The sequence below is a fragment of the Pseudopipra pipra genome, chromosome 3, assembly GCF_036250125.1.
Source record: "Pseudopipra pipra isolate bDixPip1 chromosome 3, bDixPip1.hap1, whole genome shotgun sequence".
Lineage (NCBI taxonomy): Eukaryota > Metazoa > Chordata > Aves > Passeriformes > Pipridae > Pseudopipra > Pseudopipra pipra.
Genome location: NC_087551.1, coordinates 40,923,783 through 40,944,244, shown reverse-complemented (window position 1 = coordinate 40,944,244; position 20,462 = coordinate 40,923,783). Strand labels below are relative to the sequence as shown.

Sequence of the window (20,462 nt, the reverse complement as noted above, 5' to 3'; positions counted from 1 at the left end):
AAATTACATATATGTAAGAAAATGAGGAAATACGGTCATCTCAATCTTTTATATGCAAATGTCGACATTAATTTCCTCTTCCTTTATTACTCTGCACTTTTTTAAGATATTCCCCCAAACCATACCAAGCCAACCAAGGACCGCTCTTGAAGATGGACAATGGCATGACAGAACAGAAAATTGCTTAGCAGGCCGTATAGAACTTGCCATGGGATCAACTATCCCAAAAACTCACTACTGAAACTCATAGGTGATCTTGTTCCTCGGACAACAGACTAGCAGAACTGCCAGAATTCATCTTAGACTACTGACTTACAGCCCAAATGACTGCCTTTGCTGTAGCAACCTCAGAAAAAGTGGAATGAGAACAGTGGAAGGAAGGATGAGATTAGACAGTTGAAGTACACCAAAATACAAAGAGACAAATGTAAACAAGGAGGGAAAAGTTAGTTGACTACAAAATTGTCCTCAGCTCACCCTCTCTATATTAAGACCTTGAACAATCCTAACAACTTCTTTAGCTAAGGCAGCTTTGTTTATCTCAGCCTGCACAAAGGAGTGCAGAGAGGAAAATAAACAGTTTGCCACCTACAAAAAGATGGAATTTAGGAGCAATAGTGTCCTTTGTGGGAAAGAGACAATAAAAGTAACTGACTAATCCTTTAGAATTAGAGAATTTGTTTAAGCATCACACATTTCCATACAGAACACCTTGAAGACCTGGACCACAAAGAGATGCTTATGTGACCTGCTGGCATTTAATACCCCAGTTCAAAGGTTTCCTCTAAACAAACACGTATCAAAGCAATGTAAGAGGGTAACACAAATTTTAACTTTGGAAAATTTGGGTCTTTTGAGAAATGTAGAATGGCAATGTCACCGCAAACATTTTAGAAATTTAGAAAATTATTAACTAAAAAAAATTACATATTTGAGTATTAGTCCATTTGCTGTGTAATAATACATTTTTTTAAACAAGGAAAAACAAAAGCATTATTTCAGTGAGAAACAGTCTTTTTGTTCTCCCACTCTTGAACATAGTAGAGGATAATATTGATCAGCTTCCTTCCCCTGAGAGAAATTTGTTAAAAGCAGCAGGTAGAGGACTTGCTATCACAAAATTTTGTCACCACCTGATACTTAGCCTTCTGAGATGTCTGTCAAATAACTTCGTCTGTTGAATGTTGAAATGATTTCATTACAAGAACTATAATACATTAAGTGCGTAACTACTTCTATCACTAATCACACCTGTAGCACCCAGTGACTGAGGTTGGCTCTGTCTGTACCTTTATTTGCACTTCATATGTTAATGTAGCAAAAATAATGTCAGCTGAAATAAGAAATTCAAGATGAAAACCACAGGTAGAATTAAAGTCATGACTTCCTAACTAATGTAATTATAAATCAATAGCAGAATTACCCCCAATTTAAAATAAAACAGAATCAGATCATAAGTAGGTCACTTGCAAAGAAATGGACCTGTTAAAAACCCCATCCGTAAGTAATTAGGTTAAACATCTAACAAATTTCCAATTATTTCCTTTTATAATCTTGTTGCAAGACTTTTATCAGAGTATGCTATGCACCATCACGTTAGTTCCGTGGTAAGTTCTTTATATGTTTTCCATCCCTTTTGCTTCTTACCATAGTAAACACCTGAAACAGAAGACTTTTCCTTTCATTGGTATTTGTAATGTACAGTCAAAAATCCCTTGATTTCCAAACATATAAACTCTGAATATCACAATAAATTTTGATAAAAATATAAAGTAAAAAGTCACCATAACATGATAAACCAACAGAAAGAGATCAAAAATACCTAGCAAATAGGCACAAATGCAAAACAATAGTAACAGTTCATTGGCATGCAGTGGGACTGACTTCCCCCCGATTTTATTGCCCAAACCAAATACTTCTGTACCTTCATTACCTAAGAGATTCTATACTCAAAGTGCAGCAAGATGCTGGAGGATGCCAGACTGCCATGGCTTACAGAGGTAAATGCACTGTGAACAATTGCAAGGATTCATGGCAGCCAAAAGTTGGGGCTCCCATAAAGACAAAGCAAGGAATAGCCAAAGCATGGCACCAGACATCACTTGAACAAACATACCTTGAAAAACAAGAACAGGGGACAAGCAAAGGGAAATGGTTTCTTCTCCCCAGATGCTAGCTGGGGAGATGAGCCTGTATTTCCTCTCTCCCCCACCTCCTCCAGGCTGCTTCAAGAACATGCTCTGCTATCTCTTTTGAGGCCAGCCAAAATTAACACATTTATAACCACATTTCATTTTCTTAGAGTGGTTGCTATAGTTTTTCATTTATCTCTATCCCAAGTGTCATCTAAGATTCTTGTTGAATTATTTATCAGCAGTTTTACTGCTAACCTTTGACAGACAGAGAAAAGAAGATTTAAGAAGAAACTTTAATGAGACCAAAGGAAATGAAATAATGAAAGAAGCTAACTAAAATAAGTGAGATGTAGGTCTTCATATTCCCTGGTTTCTGGTCTGAAGAATTGGGAGTCAATGTAGCCATATAAAGGACGAGGAGGCTTTCCTAAAACAGTATGCCTTTCAGGGAGTAATAGTCTGACTTGAGTACAGCAAAACGCAAGTACAAGAGTCACAGGTGAACAAAGACCTCAAAGGTCATGCACTCTGTATCACAAAAAGTTTTTTCTTCTACTACAGTAGGTTTTCTGGGTTCTAAATTCACAAAACAACAGGCAATCTTTGGTACACTACAACACAGCTTTTGGGCAATTTTCATCACTTTAACAGTAAACTTTACATCTCCTACCTCATACTTTAACAGTGTTTCACTACTGACATGAGTCCAGTTCAGCACTTGTATCTGTGACACAACTGGTGTAACATTGCAGTTATAGACTGCAAGTGTGGTGTCCAACAGGAAGAAGTGTCCTGACAGAACAGGGTAATGTCAGCTGTGGTCACGCCAAATTAGTGCTAAGGGATTGTCACACCTGTTTTAGGGTAATATCTGAATATCCCCAACAACCTCAGAAGATGATTCCGAAAGGAAACAGGTTGAAAGCTATTGCAGAGTGGCTGCTTCACACCATCTGGTCACATGGACAGTATGATTAAACTAAACCAAGAAAAATCGTGTTCTTCATGAGCAGAAGAATGTCCACCTGAGGACCTGGCATGGATTAGCTGTCAGGCATTACATTTAAAACTCAACTTACTCTGCAATAACTGCTCCATACAGACAAACCCTTACAAAGAGTAACTGCATTTCACAGATGATGTCTTTTGCTAATAACATCAGTGACTGTTAGTTTTCTATGGAGACATGTCTGTGATCCTCATTTCATAAAGAATTCCTTTTACATGAGGGAAGGCTGCCAGCTGCCCCCATCCCTGTCTTAAGTAATTGCAAACGTTTCTATCAATTTGACTTGGAGTTGTGCCTCCATAAACATGCATTTGATTGCCAACACAGGAAAACACAGACTTCCCCGGCTAATGCTTAATTCATTTTTATAGTCCTAGGAAAAATACTGACTCACCTATTACATGGTCTCTGGCTGACTGGAGAGATCTAGGCGAAAAGAGCTTCAAGCCATACATTGTATAAACAGGAGGATTAGTGTCTTTAGATCCAGCATCTAGCAGCAAAATAAGGCCACACAGTATACAAAAATATACAGGTCTGCTGTAGATTATGATTTTATTGTGTCCCTGGAAGAAAAAAGAAAGAATCTGAATTTTGTATTCATTCTCCTACTGTGCACACTGCATTGAACTAGAGAGAGGGTCAGGGGTCAGACAAAATATTTTAATGACTTATACATAATAATTAGTAATAAAAATGCTACAAGGTACTTTTTCTTCTCCACAGAAAACTTTCAAAAGTCACAACGAGCAGTTAAGATTGACTTCAGCAATCATTTATGCTTTTGAAAATCTTATCTTCTGGACCTTTCAAAACATACTAATTGCAGGAGCCAAGTAAAAAAAAAATAAAATAGTAGAGCACCTCCTAGGTGCAGTGTGAGACATGGAGATTGATTTTTTTGCATCAATACAATTTAATTTTTTTGTTACTTTGAATCACTTGACAGCAAATCAGCATCCCCTCTGGAGGGAGTGACACTCATCAGCAGTTTCTGGTCTGCCTCTCATGAAGCACTTTGAAATTATGATCCAAAGGAATTAGGATGTGAAAGGATTCTCATCTGATGTCTTTCATGCACATCTTTCACACAATTGATCCTCACTAATCCTACAAAACACTGCTGTGGGGCTATAGGCCAGGGAAACTAACAGACACTTAAGAAAAATCTAAATAGTTCTCCTGGTAGCAAGTTAAGGGTAACTAAGATGTTTTAAATGCTGGTGAGCGAAAAGATTCCTTGAGTGTGAAAAGCCAGGAGCAAGTGACCAGAACCCAAGTTTGCCTTGCATAAAGCTGCTGTGCAACTGTTCTTATTCGTAAAATGCAATTCAAGTGAGTATAATAAAAGATTATGTCTTTTTGGAGTCCACTTACTGACTTGAAACAGCAGCTGTATTTGTTTGGCTGTCAGCCAAGCTCATGTGTTGGCATTGCTATTAACTGATCTGTACTGTCTTTTGGGATCAATCAGTTAACAAGGTGGCAGATTACAGGGAACTCAAGGGCTTATATCACACCTCACATCCATGGAATATGAATCTAGTCAGAGACAGAAATCCTTGTTGTTTCATCAGTTTCAATTTTATGAATGCCTTTTTTTTTTTTAACAGGACACAAGTCCATGAAATAATCCATGGAGAATTAGAAAAATAAAAATCTGACCTTAAAAAAGAAAAATCACTTAAAATATTACTTTCTGGCATTTCTTAGATTTCAGTTCATTTATCTTAAATATGATCTGTGCCTTAGGAAAAGAAACCAGTAAATATGCACCTAAACAATTGTTTGACGTTTTATATCCTGATGTGCACTCCAGATCAAAGTCTATTTTCTTGTGATGTTACATTCTTATCTTACCTCTTAAACTCTGGAACCTGGTTTTATCTTTCCATGGTAGTTATTTGAAGGCAGTTGGGTAAGACAGAGTTGATGATTAGAAGTCCAGAGGTTTAACTCCACACACCTTGCAGTTCCACACAGAACACTGACACACTCAATTAGGTTTACAGTGTATATTTGACTCTTACTTCTAAAGTAGTTTATAGTGCATTGGGTGAAGAACTGGCTGAAGGGCAGGCACAGCTCAAAGAGCTGTAGTGGAAGGGGCCACATCTGGCTGGTGACCTGTCACCAGTGGAGTTCCTCAGGGCTCAGTTCTAGAGCCAGTTCTGTTCAGCAATCTGGATGCAGGAATGCACCAGTAGCAAGTTTGCGGAAGACACCAAACGGGGTGCTGTTGACTCTGTTGAGGGTCAGGAAGCTTTGCAGAGAGAACTAGAGAATTTGAAGCATTTGGGCAGTGTTTAATGTGATAACATACTGAATTCTGCACCTAGGATGGAGTAATGCTGGGCACAAGTATAAATTGCGAGAGGAGTGGCTGGTGAGCAGCCCTGCAGAAAGGGATCTGTGGGTGCTAGTCAGCAGCAGGTACAGTGTGAGTCACCTGTGAGCCTGGGCAGCCAAGAAGGTAAACCACCTCTGATTCATCAAACACAGCATAACCAGCTGGACAAAAGAGGGAATTATTCCTCTGTACTCAGCATTGGTGTGGCCTCACCTTGAGTGCCGTGTGCAGTTCTTGGCCTCACAATTTAAGAAGGATGTGAAGGTCCCTGAAGACATCCAGAGGAGAGCAACAAAGCTGGTAAAAGGGTTGGAAGTAATGTCCTATGAGAAGCAGTTAAGGACTTAGGGCTTGTCTAGTCTGGAGAGGAGACAAGGGTGAGAGGCGACTTCATTGCGCTCTAGTTTCCTGAGGAGGGGAAATGGAGAGGGAGGTGCTGATCTCCTCTTCCTGGTAGCCAGTGATAGGACATGTGGGAATGGCTCTGCTGCCTCTGTCAAGGGAATTTCTTTACCAAGAGGGTGGTCAAACACAGGAATAGGCTTCCTAGAGAGGTGGTCGAAGAACCAAGCCTGTCAGTGTTTAAAAGAGGGATTTGGACAATGCCATTAAGAACATACTTTAACTTTTGGTCAGCCATGAAGTGGTCAGGCAGTTGGACTAGATGATCATTGTAGTTCCCTTCCATCTTAAGTTAGAAAAGAATAGACTAATTCACTCACTCTTACCATGCTAACTATAATAACACTTATTCAGATTGAGGAAGCAGCTTCCAAAGGTTTCCTGAAAGCTGCAATATGTGAGCAAATACTACTTCCCTATTTTTCAGGTGGTAGTGGAGAATGAGACAAAATCTTGAAAAGGAAATCCTCCCTATGATCAGATCAACAGGAACAAAGCAATGCAGCAACAATGCTCTCAGGACAGTGGCTGCACAGCTGTTGCACTGCTTGGGATGCACCGGAGCTGAACGAGCTTCCTAGAGCACAACAAATACTCCAGTCCCTACCTATGACATCACCATCATTTACATCCTTCATTTGAGGGACATTACATTTCATTTTTTAAGGTTTTAGAAACAAACAAACAGAGAAATAGGAGCAAAGTCCTCTTGCACCTGCCACTGACAAGCCACGCTACATAGCCCTTCACCAAAATAGCATGTGGTAGCACAGCTTGTTTCAACTAGATATTTTAGATATTAAAGGCTTATTTTGTTTTACTAGACAAGCTCACTAAATTTTGACATGCAAGACTGGTCTCATCTTGGTGAAATTACTCCACTCTGCATTCTCCTTCAGAAGAATTTAAATAATGAAGCACAATTCCATTTATATTTTACAACTCATTTGTTGAACAACATTTTTTCCTTCACTGATAAAAGTTTCAGTGAAAAATCTCCCTTTCCCTAAATCTGATAAAAAATGTCACTGGCTTTTTCGAGTCCATATTTCTCATTAATATGTTTCAGAAACATATTCACATCCTACCAACACAACACTGGTGCACATCATACTGTAATAAAAATATTAAGACTTTCAGCAAAGATAGAATAATTTCAAACACTTCAATTTAGTAAAGCAGCAGTTTTGACTGCAAAGCATTTTTAATGGGAAAATTTTAGAAAGATCTAATGATATTTTTTTGTTGTTGTTTGTGGGTGCACACATGCAAGAGGAAAAAGACAGAAGGCTTTTTATATAAAGAAATGTGCATGTGCTCAGTTCTACAGAAAAGCTTACAAAGACAAATTAAAAATACTTTTAAAGTGCCTTATGGGATTTATGAAACTGCCTGTAGTAGCTACACAACTGAGTTAGCTATCTGCTTTGGCAAGTAATGGGACCAAGACAATGAAGTTATGCAAGAGATTCTCTAAATCTTGTTAAGAGCATGACTGCAATCTTTCAAGCTCAAATGCCTTTGTAAGCCTGAGCCAGATCCTGAGCTATACAGGTCTCTTGTGAGGGACTTACAGACAATCTCTCCTGATCCCTCTATATAGCCATTTACTAAATGTAAAACCTTGTCAAGGCTTTGCCTAAAACCTTGAAATGCACATGACAAGGATCTATTGGATCTCTGAATTTAATACCCTGCAGTCACTGGGACCTCTCTTCTATCATGTCATTAACAACAAAATATACCACAATTAGGATGGACTTGATTTTATTCTCTCCACCATTCCAGTGAGGAGGCTGTTCCCAAATTTCACCATCCCAGAACCATGTACCCCTGTGTAAACAGCAACTAAAGGCCACCACCTACCAATGGATCAGAACTGGAAAGGTTAAAGCACCAGTTGACAGTAAAATTAGACTCTCATCTTCTAGCAGCCAACAGTTCAAAAGCAGCAAGTGAATACATTGGCACTCTGAAGGAGTTTAGAACAAAAGCTTATGCGTCTCTAGGCACTGTGTTTTCTGAATTCACTGGATGCTATTTGAAAGCAGTTTTTCAAAATGGTACAGGCTAGAGATGACAAACTCACATCAAACAGTAACAAACACTGCATGTAAGAGATAGGGAAGAAGCTTGGAACCTCCTCAGCAGGGATGGATAACATAAGGCATTAGCGGCTACTCATGGATCCACAAACAGAACTTAATTCAGTGTGCAAATCTGAGGTTCATGATGGTTTGTTTCACACTGAAAAATCTCATCTGCATTTTCATTCATGGGCATGGTACAGTTCATTCTTTAATCCCTCTGCTGTTCTGCATCCTCACATTAACATCAAGAGATGTTACACTCTTTAATTTTAATGTAGTCACATGAATTATGAAAAAGTACATGGAGTATCTTTTCTCGCCTTCTTGTTGTCCTATTTTTGAGGTGCTTAGCAGCTCAAGCAAGCCTTTAGAAATATCTACGGTGTTAAAGAGATACAATGTAGAAATAGCTAATCTTCCATTTTACCATAACCCCTCCCACCTTTAAAACTCTTAGTGGAAAAACTCTCTAAATTTTATTTTCACTGGAGTTTGCATGGTGCACCAAAAAGTTTGCAAGAAAGCATCCTTGATAAAGTTTAAGGAAGATGGGAATAAACCTATTGTTACCTCACTACACTGCTGCATGACTTATAGAATACAATATGGTGAATAACACTTGTAACAGTATAGTGGGAGCCTGAAATCCAAACCTGGATTCTGCACAAAAACTGTTCCATTTAAACTCTAGTTTATGTTCAATACTATAAAAAAAATATGGGCTAGATAGGTTTATAATGAAGTTTTGATTAAACTGTTTGCCACCCATTTTAAACAAATGTACATGTTACTAATGTCTGATTAAGTGTAAGTTATTTGATTACAGGTCACATAATTATGTCTAGACACATGCCAGTTGGACTTACAAATAATATTACTTTAGCCACCAAAAACCCCAACTTTTCACTGAGGTTGGAATATTTCTATAATATATTGAAAATATTACCCTACAATTTGCAAGTTCCTGTTTATTAGCTTTCCCTACTTTTTATGCAGACAGATATTTCCTGTGAACGCATTATAATCAAAACCATCATAAGTTCACCCCATAATAACTGGAATGGAAAAGAAACTGAGAATCTTCTGAAATCTATCTTAGTGAAGTGTGTAGCAGATATTTGTAAATAACCTCCATTTCAAGTTCAGCCTGTATTTCTAGCCTTTAAACTGACAAAAATAATTGCTCCCTGCCAAAGGGAAATGATCCAAAAGACCTGAACTTTTCAACATGACAGTTTTGAACCCTGAGGGAAGAGAGGGTGCCCTCAAAAACATTCAAAGAGCTAAATAAGAAATGTGAGCAACTAAGCATCCAGTGTAAAAGCAAGAAAGGGACTTTACGACCGCTGAAATGTCTTCCAAGATCCTCAAACCAAAAATGCTGAGACACTGTTACAGGTGAAGTGGTAAGGTTGCAGTTGTAGGATGATGCCTCTAAACCAGTACTGTGACGAGGCAGAGTCAGGCACTGTCAGAGTTCAGTTTCATAGATACACTCAACAGACAAATAGCAACCAGCAAGGATCCTTACAGCCTACATTCACCCAAAGACTTGGCCATTTCTTCAGGAAACAAGCAGAAATACTGTGACCATATTATAAAAAAAAAGAAAACACCTGTGTCATTTGATGAGCTAAAAATACTATTGATAGATACATATGCAATACCAGATTTAAAAATTAAAAAATCAATAACCCAACAAAAAAAAAAAAAAAAAGACCCAACTGGCCAACAACTGAGCTGCTAATCTGGAGCTTTTACTCTTCTGCTCTTCTCAGTTACTACTTCTAAAGGAAAATGAAGAAAATCCTTGTCTGATGCCACAGGACTGAACATCAGCAAACTACTTCAGATGAATTTGTTTTACTGCATATTTCAGCTTAAAGAAATAGCATTTTTCTAATACGAGTGATAAATTCAAATACCTTAAAAATAATTAAACCTTGTACAGAGTCTCGAAATCACAGGCAACATCTTTTTCATTTCCACAAATCATGTAGAACACCAAACTACTAATACCTGTATTTCACTGAACAACCATTTCACATTACACAAGTGATAATAAAGACTTGTTTTACTGGCTGAGACTTACATGTATTGGTGAAGCAGGATCAGGCTGAACACTCTAAAAACAAAACAGAAAAAAGTTTGCTTGCAGACTTTTGCCTTCAAAGAAGTTAGAAGAGAATTCAGCAATTGGCTATGAATCTGTGTCCTACCTTTAGAAGAGAATACTGGCAGCTGGCCATCACAAGACAGAATAACAGAACCCAAATGTCTTTACAGAAGCCTTGATTCAGAGTCAGGAATCCAAGAAGTGAAACAAGAACTACTAGAAGGACAGCAAATACATTCTCCTTTATATCTTCTGTCCTATGTGAATAAAAGTGTTGGAGAAGTACAAATATTTATAGATTCATTAGAGCAAGGCAGGTGCATTTGTAGTTGGTATGAACTGTCAGTGCTGCAGCTATCAGAATTTGCAGGATCTGAGGTTTCGCTCTCATAACTACATTTCCATGTTTAATGGTATTTTACCCCATGCCAAAAACCTTATCCAAAATGATACCTAAATTGTATAGAAAAAAAAGCATACGCACTGAAGTCCAATATCACCTCCAAACTCACTTCCCAATTAGAACTCCACAGTAGAGCTGAATTTGAACGTAGGAAAGTATGTTTATAAAATGCAAACAAACAAAATCATTGAAAAACCAAACCAAAACAACAAACTACCACAAAACCCCCCACAAACAACGACAAATAAAACCACCCAAAACACTTTTAAATGAGGAAATAAGACATTCCATTAATGAAAAACATACATCTGACAACAAAGAATTGGATAAAAGACCAAATTTGTCATCTGATGTTTTATTTGTTTTATTTGTTCTAACAGAATATGGAAGCTGAGAGAAAAAGCAATGCTAATATTCAGGCTATAACAAAAGAGCTTATCAGCAGATGTTTTCCATGCAATTGAAACACAGAGATAAGACAACACACATAAGTAAGTATCTTCTCCGGGCTTTTAGCTCCCTGACATGTAGATTGATTTCTGTAGCAGGTAAAATTGTCATCTGAAATTTGGCATAGCATCCCCCCCAAAAGCAGAGACAGGAAAGTCAGCAACCATTACGTATGTAAGCCAACACATCTGAAAGTCCTAACAGTCCAGTAGATTACCATGCAAGATCTAATAGCAAATAGTACTGCCTGAAGAGTGATGCCAAGACAACAAATTTTCTCTAAACAAATAAAGTTGAACTGGAACAGAGGCAGCAGCTGAAAGATCTCCTCCTGAACACCACTCTATAAATTATTTTCTGTTTTTTAAAGATTAGTGTACTTGGTTTACAACAACCTAATACCCTTCCACTTCTGATTTTCTCATCAGAAAGCTCAGAAGCACTGAGTCTAACAGCTGTGAGTCAAATTACAGGCTATTCTACAAGGCTCATGCTCACATGAATCAAAATCTCTGCTTGAAGATAAAGGGTAGGAAGAATCACCGAAATCAACTCTGAGGAGAAACATTTTCTTCAACTTAAAGAAAAATGCACTTATCTACTCAACCTGAAAATAACGACACTAATAAAAGGCTCACTTTTTCCTTCTCTAGTGGTCTGCATTGCTTTTTGAACATGTGGAGCCACCCACTGTAACATAGAGCAGCAGTAAAAAAAAAAGCTTACCTGTCCAACAATGCCAACAAGGTAAGTCGATCATACCAGACCTTAATCCATTTGCCAGGGAATATAACAAATCTGTAAAACTGCCTGTTCAGTCTCCGTTGTGCTGAAGAACATGAAGAATCCTCAGGGTCCTGGTTGGGTTGCTACAAAACCAAACCAGAAATACACAAAGATCTCTCACACTGACATATAGCTGCCAGAAAAACAGATGTTTAAAAGGCCAAATTTACATGAAGAATTAGATTTTTTTTTCTAGCATATTTACTTTCTTCATTTTAAATTAGAAACAAAAATATCACACCAGCTTAATCACTGCAGATGGACAAAAAATATACCAGTTATGGAGCTCAACAGTGAAAACATGTTTTAAAAATGAATACTAAACATTAATTTAAAAATAATTATTTTTTAGTCCCTATCCAGTGCTTGTCTAAAGTTTCTAATTGAAGATTTTTCATGTATCAGGATAATTACAGCACAACACAAAAACACACATGACAGGACAAATCCTTGGTTTTAAAAAAAAAAAAAAATCAAGTAGGCTTTAGGGCCTAGAGATGTGAGTTATCAGCACTCCTTCCAGAACACAGCTTTGTTTATCTTTCCTGAGATGCTTTAAATACCACATCAGGTATGCCTCCTCAAGAACAGCAAGAGGAGAAAAAAATTGCAAACAAGCACAAACTGCATAAACATCCCTAGTTTAAGAGCCTCTAATCTTACTATCACAATCATAAATCCATCCTTTTGAATATCGCTTCTGTCAGATTCTAAGGCCTTTTCTTGTCTGTTTGAACTACAGTATTTCAGATCTCCCCAAACTCTACACCTGCACTCCTTCACCAACACTTGTGGGGAGAGAGGCTTATCTACAGACCATTAGCCAAGCCTGCAAAGCTAGACAACAAAAAAAAAAACCCTCTACAAAGCAGTGATTTCTTTCCAAGGTACACCACCATTAACTGATTTTATGGAGGGGGGAATCACTTATTCTTCCTTCAAGAAGAAGAATTTGAGATTTCAAATCATTGTGAAGTCTAGTGATTTTCAACCTCCTTCTAGGCAGCCTCCTCTTTCCCACCCCATCTCCCCTGCCCTATTAAAGATAATGGATCAATAAATATACCTATAATAGAACTCTAGCAATGTCTATGTTAGAATTATTTACGTTACATTAACTTTCCTAGTCAAGGAAGAGAGCAGTTCTGTGTGAAGTAACTGATTGTCATCTTGAATTGTAACTGTTAGCAAAACACAGTTTTTTAAACAACTTCTCCGCCTCCACAAAGCAATCGGTAATTTTTTTCTCAGATTATCGGAATAATTCTATTCTTCACTTTTCAGGAAAAGGAATTTTACACACAGTTTACACATGACAATGCATTGCTGTGCATGGCAAACATGATAGAGTAAGCTTTGGAGAAAGAAATTCAAGTTTAGGCATTTTATCTCATGCCTCCAGTTGACTAAAAGTGTACAACCATGCAGAGGAGCTCAACTTCTACTAGTGCAGCACAGTAACTCATGTTTCTGAGGATTGAAACATGCAGGGGGATGCTGGACTATTTGGCATTCTTTCATTTATTAACAATTCCAAGTTATTTAAAAGCTGTGAGACCAACTGGAATCCTTTTACTATGCTGATTTTAAAATCTAAAAGTAGTTTATGTAATCCAAATTTTAACATTTTTATTAACACTTTAAAAAGTAACTTAAATATGGGGTTGGGGCATTTTTAAAGAAAAAACATGTTTTAAAATATTACACTTGCTAATACTGGCATAGTTTTGTTATTCTTGGGTCCTCTTACCCAAGAGAAAGTAAAGTGAAACTCAGTGAACCACAATCATTAACTTCACTGGTCTAATGTAGATCGGTCACCATAACTAAATAAAAAAATCAAAACGGTGGCAAAGACTTCATTAAAAACACCCGTGGATCTGATTGTTCAGTCTTCAGAACAGCTTAACGCATATTTAGCTGAGTGCATAAGAGAACATTTTGGCTCCTGAGAAACTGTAACCTTTGGATGAAGTTCACCACGTGAGGCTTGCTGTACTTGGGCTGGAGTCAGACTTTTGAGCCGCATTTGGGAAACTCAGATTAGCCCTGAGCAAGTCACTAAAGTCTAACTGTGCCTCCTATCAAAAAAGGGCTTATGAAAATTCACTTCATAAATTTATGTGGTGTCAGAGACAGCCTGAAACCCTAGCTTCATTGAAATCAATAACACACTTTTTCTGACTTATGTCAGAATTTCATGTTTAGTTAAAAAAAATCCAGAAACCAGGAAGTTCTGAAATTACTGCCTGACCTTGCTGCAAACTTGCTATGTGACCTCCAACAACACCTTTTACTTCTTAATGGAGCAGTTTTCCCAAAAGAGAAAGGAAAAAAAAGAAGAAAAAGATAAGCATGACAATTGTTCTCTAATTTACAGGCAGTTTAAAAGATTATAAATATAATCTGAGCCTTTATATAGAAGACACTGTCCAAATCTGAAAGACAAAATTTGAGACAATTTTCTGATTTTTAATTTAAAATACCTACTTGATTCAAGTTGCTTCAGCTTTACATTCCTGTGCAAAATCTAAGATGAAAGTTAATTAACTGTCATTTTAATGTTACTCATAAATATCAAACTAGAATTTGCTGTGGATGAGAGAAGGGTAAAGGAATTCCTTTTATTATAAAAGGAATTGTAAAAACAGATTACAGCCCTAAGCCACTGGTCAGAGACCCCAAACACTGTGCAGTTCATGTCCACATAATACCACGCAAAATGAAGTCTGAGGGCCTTTTTCTTTTGCTGTATTTAGGAAGTGGCTTTGACATTCCACAACAGACATTCAGAAGTCTAACTGCCCAACTCGGAAAAGTGAAACCAGACATAAGGTTTTATGATAGTAATGAATCTGGAATAAACACTTCATACTATTAAAATCTGGTGGTGTGTCTAAAATCCTAAAAGCTTGTGTCCTCTTCCAAATGAGAGAAGACTGAAGATAGATCAACTTTTTCAGTGATAGAGTCTTTAAGTACTCTCCTAGGACACTACTCAGTATCAGTAGGAAACAGCTGAATTGCATCCATCAATATAAAACACATCTTCTCCCACATGCGCAATACCAGGAAAAGTAGTACAGAAAACAAAACAAAATTGTCTCAGGAACAAGCCTGAAGCATTTGTTTACAGAGCAGTTCATCAAGATGCTAGAAATTCAGATATTACAATGTACCCGTGGGCTTTCTGAAAGGGTCCTTCGTGCCACCATCAGTAGGAGCTGCTGCTGAAGTGCACTTGCTGCTTGATCCCCGGAAGATGGCTCTTGGCTCTCTGAAGTGGTAGTACTAGAGGAGCTGAACTGTATTTCACTGTGCACAGAGGAGAGAAAGGAAAGCGACTGTTTTAAGCAGCAATATTTTCCTAGTATTTCTGAAATGTTACAAGAGAAAGCCTGTAATTACACTACTGGTTGGCTCACAGGGCATGGGAACCTTCCACGTCCATATCTAAAATCTGGCACAGGCCCTCAAAGCAATTAACACCCAAATTCAGATACACATGGTTTACTACATCCATCACAGAAAAGGAGATACTTCTGCATCATAATTTTTCTCATCCTGAGATGAACACCTACAATGAATCTCACTTCAGAAGTGCCTTTTTCTGTCCACTGACAATAATTCAGGTTTAGAGCTGCATATCTACAGAGCAAAACTGCATGGCTGCTACTGCAGAGATCCTGGAACAGCTTTCCAACAAGCTCACTTAGGTACCAAACTAGTCTAGTTTCATCTGCACCAAATTCAATGAGTACTAATTTACCCTACTGAGAATACAGGTTACAAGAACTTCCTTCTGGCCTAGCAAGAAGACAACAATATATGAGCTAATTCACATAAGGCTAGCTCAGATATTTTCCATAGTGAGCATGAACTCACTCTTTTTATTTTTTTTATCTTGTGTTTACTGCTTTATGGTGTAGGTAAAGCACTTAAACACTTTATTTAAGGAAATCTGCACTTACAGCAGCAGTGCCTGTTGGGTTGCAGAAATGGTGTGTTACCATAACATGACTGACTGGGTTTCAACAAGAACTGTATTGAAATGGAATAATTATTACTTCAGGAAAAGATCTATTTTGAATATTTCTTTTTAATACCCTTCCAAATGGGGTTTATACATCAGGTGCTCTGCTCCAAGCTCATTACCCCTCTGACTCTGGATACCTGCCTTCAGCTCTTAGTCCTTTTCTATCTACATGAGGTGAAAGCACCTCAGTGCTCATGCAAGGTAGAGAATACCTGTTGTTCCTATTTTCCATAAAGACAAGCAGGAAAAAAATAGAGCAATCTGCACACAGTAAGCCTGGAAGCCTGTGGCAGTGCAAAGATTAAAACTCTTGTCTTGCATACCCTATGCCTGCCCCAAAGGCACCTTATTAATTTTAGTTAACTCATCCTTCTTTGCCTTTAGTTGGCAATTCCCAAAGCCTGTCACGTAACCCTTGCTGAGGCTTTAAAACCGTGGCTGTTCTGCACATAACTGGCTGTTAACTTAAGCTGCAGTGGTTGGCATTGTTCTGGGATAAAGTTCAATGTCTGGACAACTCAGAAGCAGGGCTGAAGTGTCACACCAATAGCTTGAAATGCACACACTCTCTCCTTCTTCCTTCCAGGATTTGCTAGCTCTGCCTGGACCAACATGAAAACCATCAGCCTCGAGATGTCATCAGAGGAGCAATCCTGCCTCTGGTTTCTGAGCCAGGTAGTTTATGTTTTCAAAGCCTTGATTACTATCAGGCTTGGATTCCAGACCTAATATTCACCATCTGCCACTCCAGCAAAGCTATCAGCTGAGTAGAAATGAGAGCACCTGATCCTAATGGCTTCCTCTGCTCTCCCCATTCCTCCTGCTACAGACAGCAGTATGATCTGCTCCACAGAGTCAGGACATCTGTTATGTTCCCTTTGGACAGTACTAGGAAATCAGGACATGGTCCAACACAACCCACTTGATGTCCTAGCCACAAAGAATCCCTCTGTAAGAACCATCTCCTTTGTCAGCAGTCATTAACAAAACAGTACAGAAGGGTTGGGCAGTAATCCAAGATCCTGGATGACAACCAGAAGATGTAGGCAGGAAGAAAGTAGAGAAAGCCTAGAGGCATGCCTCCCGGGAGTAAGATTCCCACAGACGTGGACTACAAAATATGTCTTTTGCATATTTCGAAACGTCCTCCTCAAGGGCAACCTTGTCCAGTTTGAAGGAAGGCAATGGATTTGTTTGTTTGTTTCCCTATGATGAGCTACCCTGTTCCTTGTCATTGTGAGTGCAACCCTGGGACTCCCTGTCCATAGCAGGAAAAAGGCAAGTGTAGCCCATGTTACACAGGAACGCTAAGCTGGGAATTGCCACTCAATGAAACAGCAGGGGAATAGAACAGTGGTTGCTCATGCCTTCCTAAATAACGAGTTAATTTTCTCTAAATTTCTGCATTTTATCTGTATTTCTACAAAAGCCAAAAATATTTCTAGATTGGCCCACATCATTTATCCCACATTCATCAAAAACAGAAATAGCAAAAAGACAGAGTAGAGTACCAAGGGAGTCTTATCAGTTCACAGAAATCAAAAATCTTTTACTCACAAGACTTCTTCTCAGAATAAACTTAAAAGATCAAACCATCTCCCATCAGACTTGAAGATAATCAAAAAGCCAAGAGTGCCTATAGTCTGTCTTCTGTTTACAGAAAAAATTCATAGCTCCACCTATCAGCAACTGGCAGAAGAGTCCACAAGCAGCTAGAACACTGACTGTGGGGAAGAGTTGGAAACTTCATAAGCCTGAAAAGACAATTAGGGCAGAGAAGTTGGGAAGGCAGAGCTAGTAAAACAACTATTACAAAGTCAGAATCTGTCATCTGGCCTTCATCAGTCTCTCATCTCTCTGTATCTTCTTACTCTCTCCTCATCTTCTATTTCCTTCAGCTCCTGTTTGCTGTTTTTTTCTCCTTATCCCTATTTTCCACACAACCTCCTCCTGACATTCACTTGCTATCTCCTGATGCCAAATCGCTTGCACAGCTACTTAGAAACTGTACATTGATGACATTGCTATCACAGTCACAGCAAATAAGAGTAAGAAATGCAAGGTGGTGTTTGTGTTTTTGTAAGCCTATAAACTAGATTCTATAAATTTATTACCATATATAAATAGGAGCAAACACTCTCTAATCATAAAATCATTATAACAGAGATGATCACAGTATAACATGGAATCTTGCTAAATAGAAAATCTGTTCATTTGCAGAATCAAATTAATGTTATCAAGATCTGTGACAGTAAACTGCACTGCTAATGTAAGCAAAGGTATAATTGAACTAAATTTTGAATAATAAATTATTAACTAAAAATAACTAAACATAAAACCTATGCAGATCAAATTCAAAAGCTACATAGCACCCTCTACCGATAACTGGATATAAAATCAGGAATTTTTTTCTGGTTCATAATTCCATTTTGTAAGAACACTGAGCAAACATAAGCTAGTGAAGCAATCATTTAACACAGAGAATGGTTTAGTATAACCACATAGGACTGGGAAAAAAATCTTCCTTCTCCCTCTCTGATTAGAATCACAGAATACGCTGAGTTGGAAGGGAGCCATCAGGATCATTGAGTCCAACTCCTGGCCCTGTGCAGGACACCCAAGAATCAGTCTGTGATAGTTGCCTTATACGACAGATAATTTGGCCTGAGCCATTCAAATATAACCCAGCCTAAGTCATTCCCTCTGTTAGGATTAGCTAGCCTTGAGTATGAATACCTCTCACGGTAAGCTCATTATACAGGCACACCTCAAAGAATTCCCTGTTAATAAAGCTGTTTTGCAGGTCTTGGCTAAATTTCATTTTAACCTGCATATAGGAGAAAGGACAGGGAACCATGTCACCAGTGTCACAACAGTCACAGTAACAAAGCACCTTCCTCTTGCTCCTCGTGTACTTAAAACGAGAAAGATCCCACTAGACTGCTTAATACAGCTGTCTGGGTCACTACAAATTTTACCAGTGTGTAATAAATATCCACAGCAATAAAAAATAATGTAGCTGAAAGCTGTTTGTAATACTCCCTAAAACACTGCCTTCAGGTGGTGGTAAGCAGCTATGGCTGTGAAGTCTGAAGAAGAGCCAGAGGGCAGCTCAGAGTTGGGAATCTCTGGTCCTGCACATTCAACAAGCAGTCACTTCTGCAGTATTGATCTGAGGTGCATCCAAAGTACTTGCCAAACTGAGACCTGAGCGATCTGGCTGTACAAGAACCAGCTAGTACTGAAAACACAGTAGGAACTCCTAACACCCACACTTTTGTGCCCTTTCAAAACACTCGGTTTGCAGCTCAAACGTAACTGTCCGGACTGACATCAAGAGTATTGGATCAACATCAGCCCACAGCTTACCAGTGGCACCTCTGTTACTCAGCGTCATTCCTGGTGTCTTCTTACCATCACCCCAGCAGCTTTGCTCCTTGTCACCTAAAAAAGTCTCCCTGCCATCTCGCATCCCAATCTCTTTCAAACTTCATCACACAGGCTTATCACTACATCTCTACTTATTGCTTGTTAGGTCTCTACTAGAAAGCTGCCAGCACTAATCTGACCAGAGTATTGCACAATTCAGGACTGACGCTAAAGCCATTAGTTGTGGATGTTGCTTCTTTTAAGCAGCACATGACTTACAGTTCCCAAATGTACTACTGAATAAGAAGACAAACTCAAAAGCAATTTAAAGCATACAAGAAGATTGAAATATGCCAGCGATAGCCACATTAAGACTGGATAATTATGTGACAAATCCAATCATAGCAAACATAGAAAAAACATGAAGAGGAGGCACTGTTCACTTTTTTGATAAGATAAAGAATACAATCAATTCAGGATGTATATGTTAACTTTCCTCAGTGGTTACATCTGAGGAGAGCTCAAGCTAAGGACAAAATCTCTCTTAAATCTTGTTCATACTTTGCTACTTCTACAAACATGTACCCCTACCAATAAAAAGACAGAATATCCAAGTTTACGGAATGGGAAAGCTGGATGTAGCAATGTACTGACATAATAGACAGAAAGGATATCAAGATCACTGTTAAAGTTCTGCAATAGACTACAAAATGAGCAGTGGTACATATTGAGTCAGCTACTGAAGATGGACAGAAAGGTCTTACAAAGCATGTTCCCAGTGGCATTGTGGTCAATATGAAGGCAGGTGTTAAGAATGGGGTCCTCTTGGTACATTCTTACTTCCCAATATTCAGGTATTTTTATTCTGCTAATAAGCATGTAAATTGATAATATGCAAGCCTATTACATTTCAAAGCTAAGATAAACGTACTAAAATCTTTAAAAACAAACAACATGTGTTATCTAATAAACTAAAGGATGCATTTTGAGAAGACGGAGTTTTACTGGAATAAATGCATTAACAGCACCCAGGCTTCCATTATCTCCGGAGTACTTAAAAACATCCCTTTTAGCTCTCCTTATGAAACCGCGGGGGGAGGGAAGAGAGGTCAGTCCCAAAAGCTGAAGGACTCCATAAACTCCTAGTCCTGAGCAGGATTTTGCTGCCATCATGCGGCAGCATGGCCCTCTCACATCTCTGAGTCTTAATGTGCCAAAAACACTGGCTTCCCTGCCCTGTGTTCAGCGAAAGAAGGGCTAAAAACCCGTACACAAATACAGGAAGGGATTTTAATCGGCCAAGCCTAATACAAGGG

General features: G+C 38.5%; 1 protein-coding gene across 1 annotated transcript in view; it reads right to left on the bottom strand.

The window, feature by feature from the left end:
* The window catches only part of PCNX2 (pecanex 2), a 155,450-nt gene that overhangs the window by 103,045 nt on the left and 31,943 nt on the right, over positions 1–20,462 (bottom strand). The window contains exons 9-13 of the mRNA XM_064648813.1: positions 14,921–15,056; positions 11,682–11,824; positions 10,206–10,359; positions 10,079–10,111; positions 3,539–3,710 (exon numbers count right to left, since the gene is read on the bottom strand). Of these exons, the coding sequence (XP_064504883.1) occupies positions 3,539–3,710; positions 10,079–10,111; positions 10,206–10,359; positions 11,682–11,824; positions 14,921–15,056 (638 nt within the window). The remainder of the gene's footprint in view (positions 1–3,538; positions 3,711–10,078; positions 10,112–10,205; positions 10,360–11,681; positions 11,825–14,920; positions 15,057–20,462) is intronic.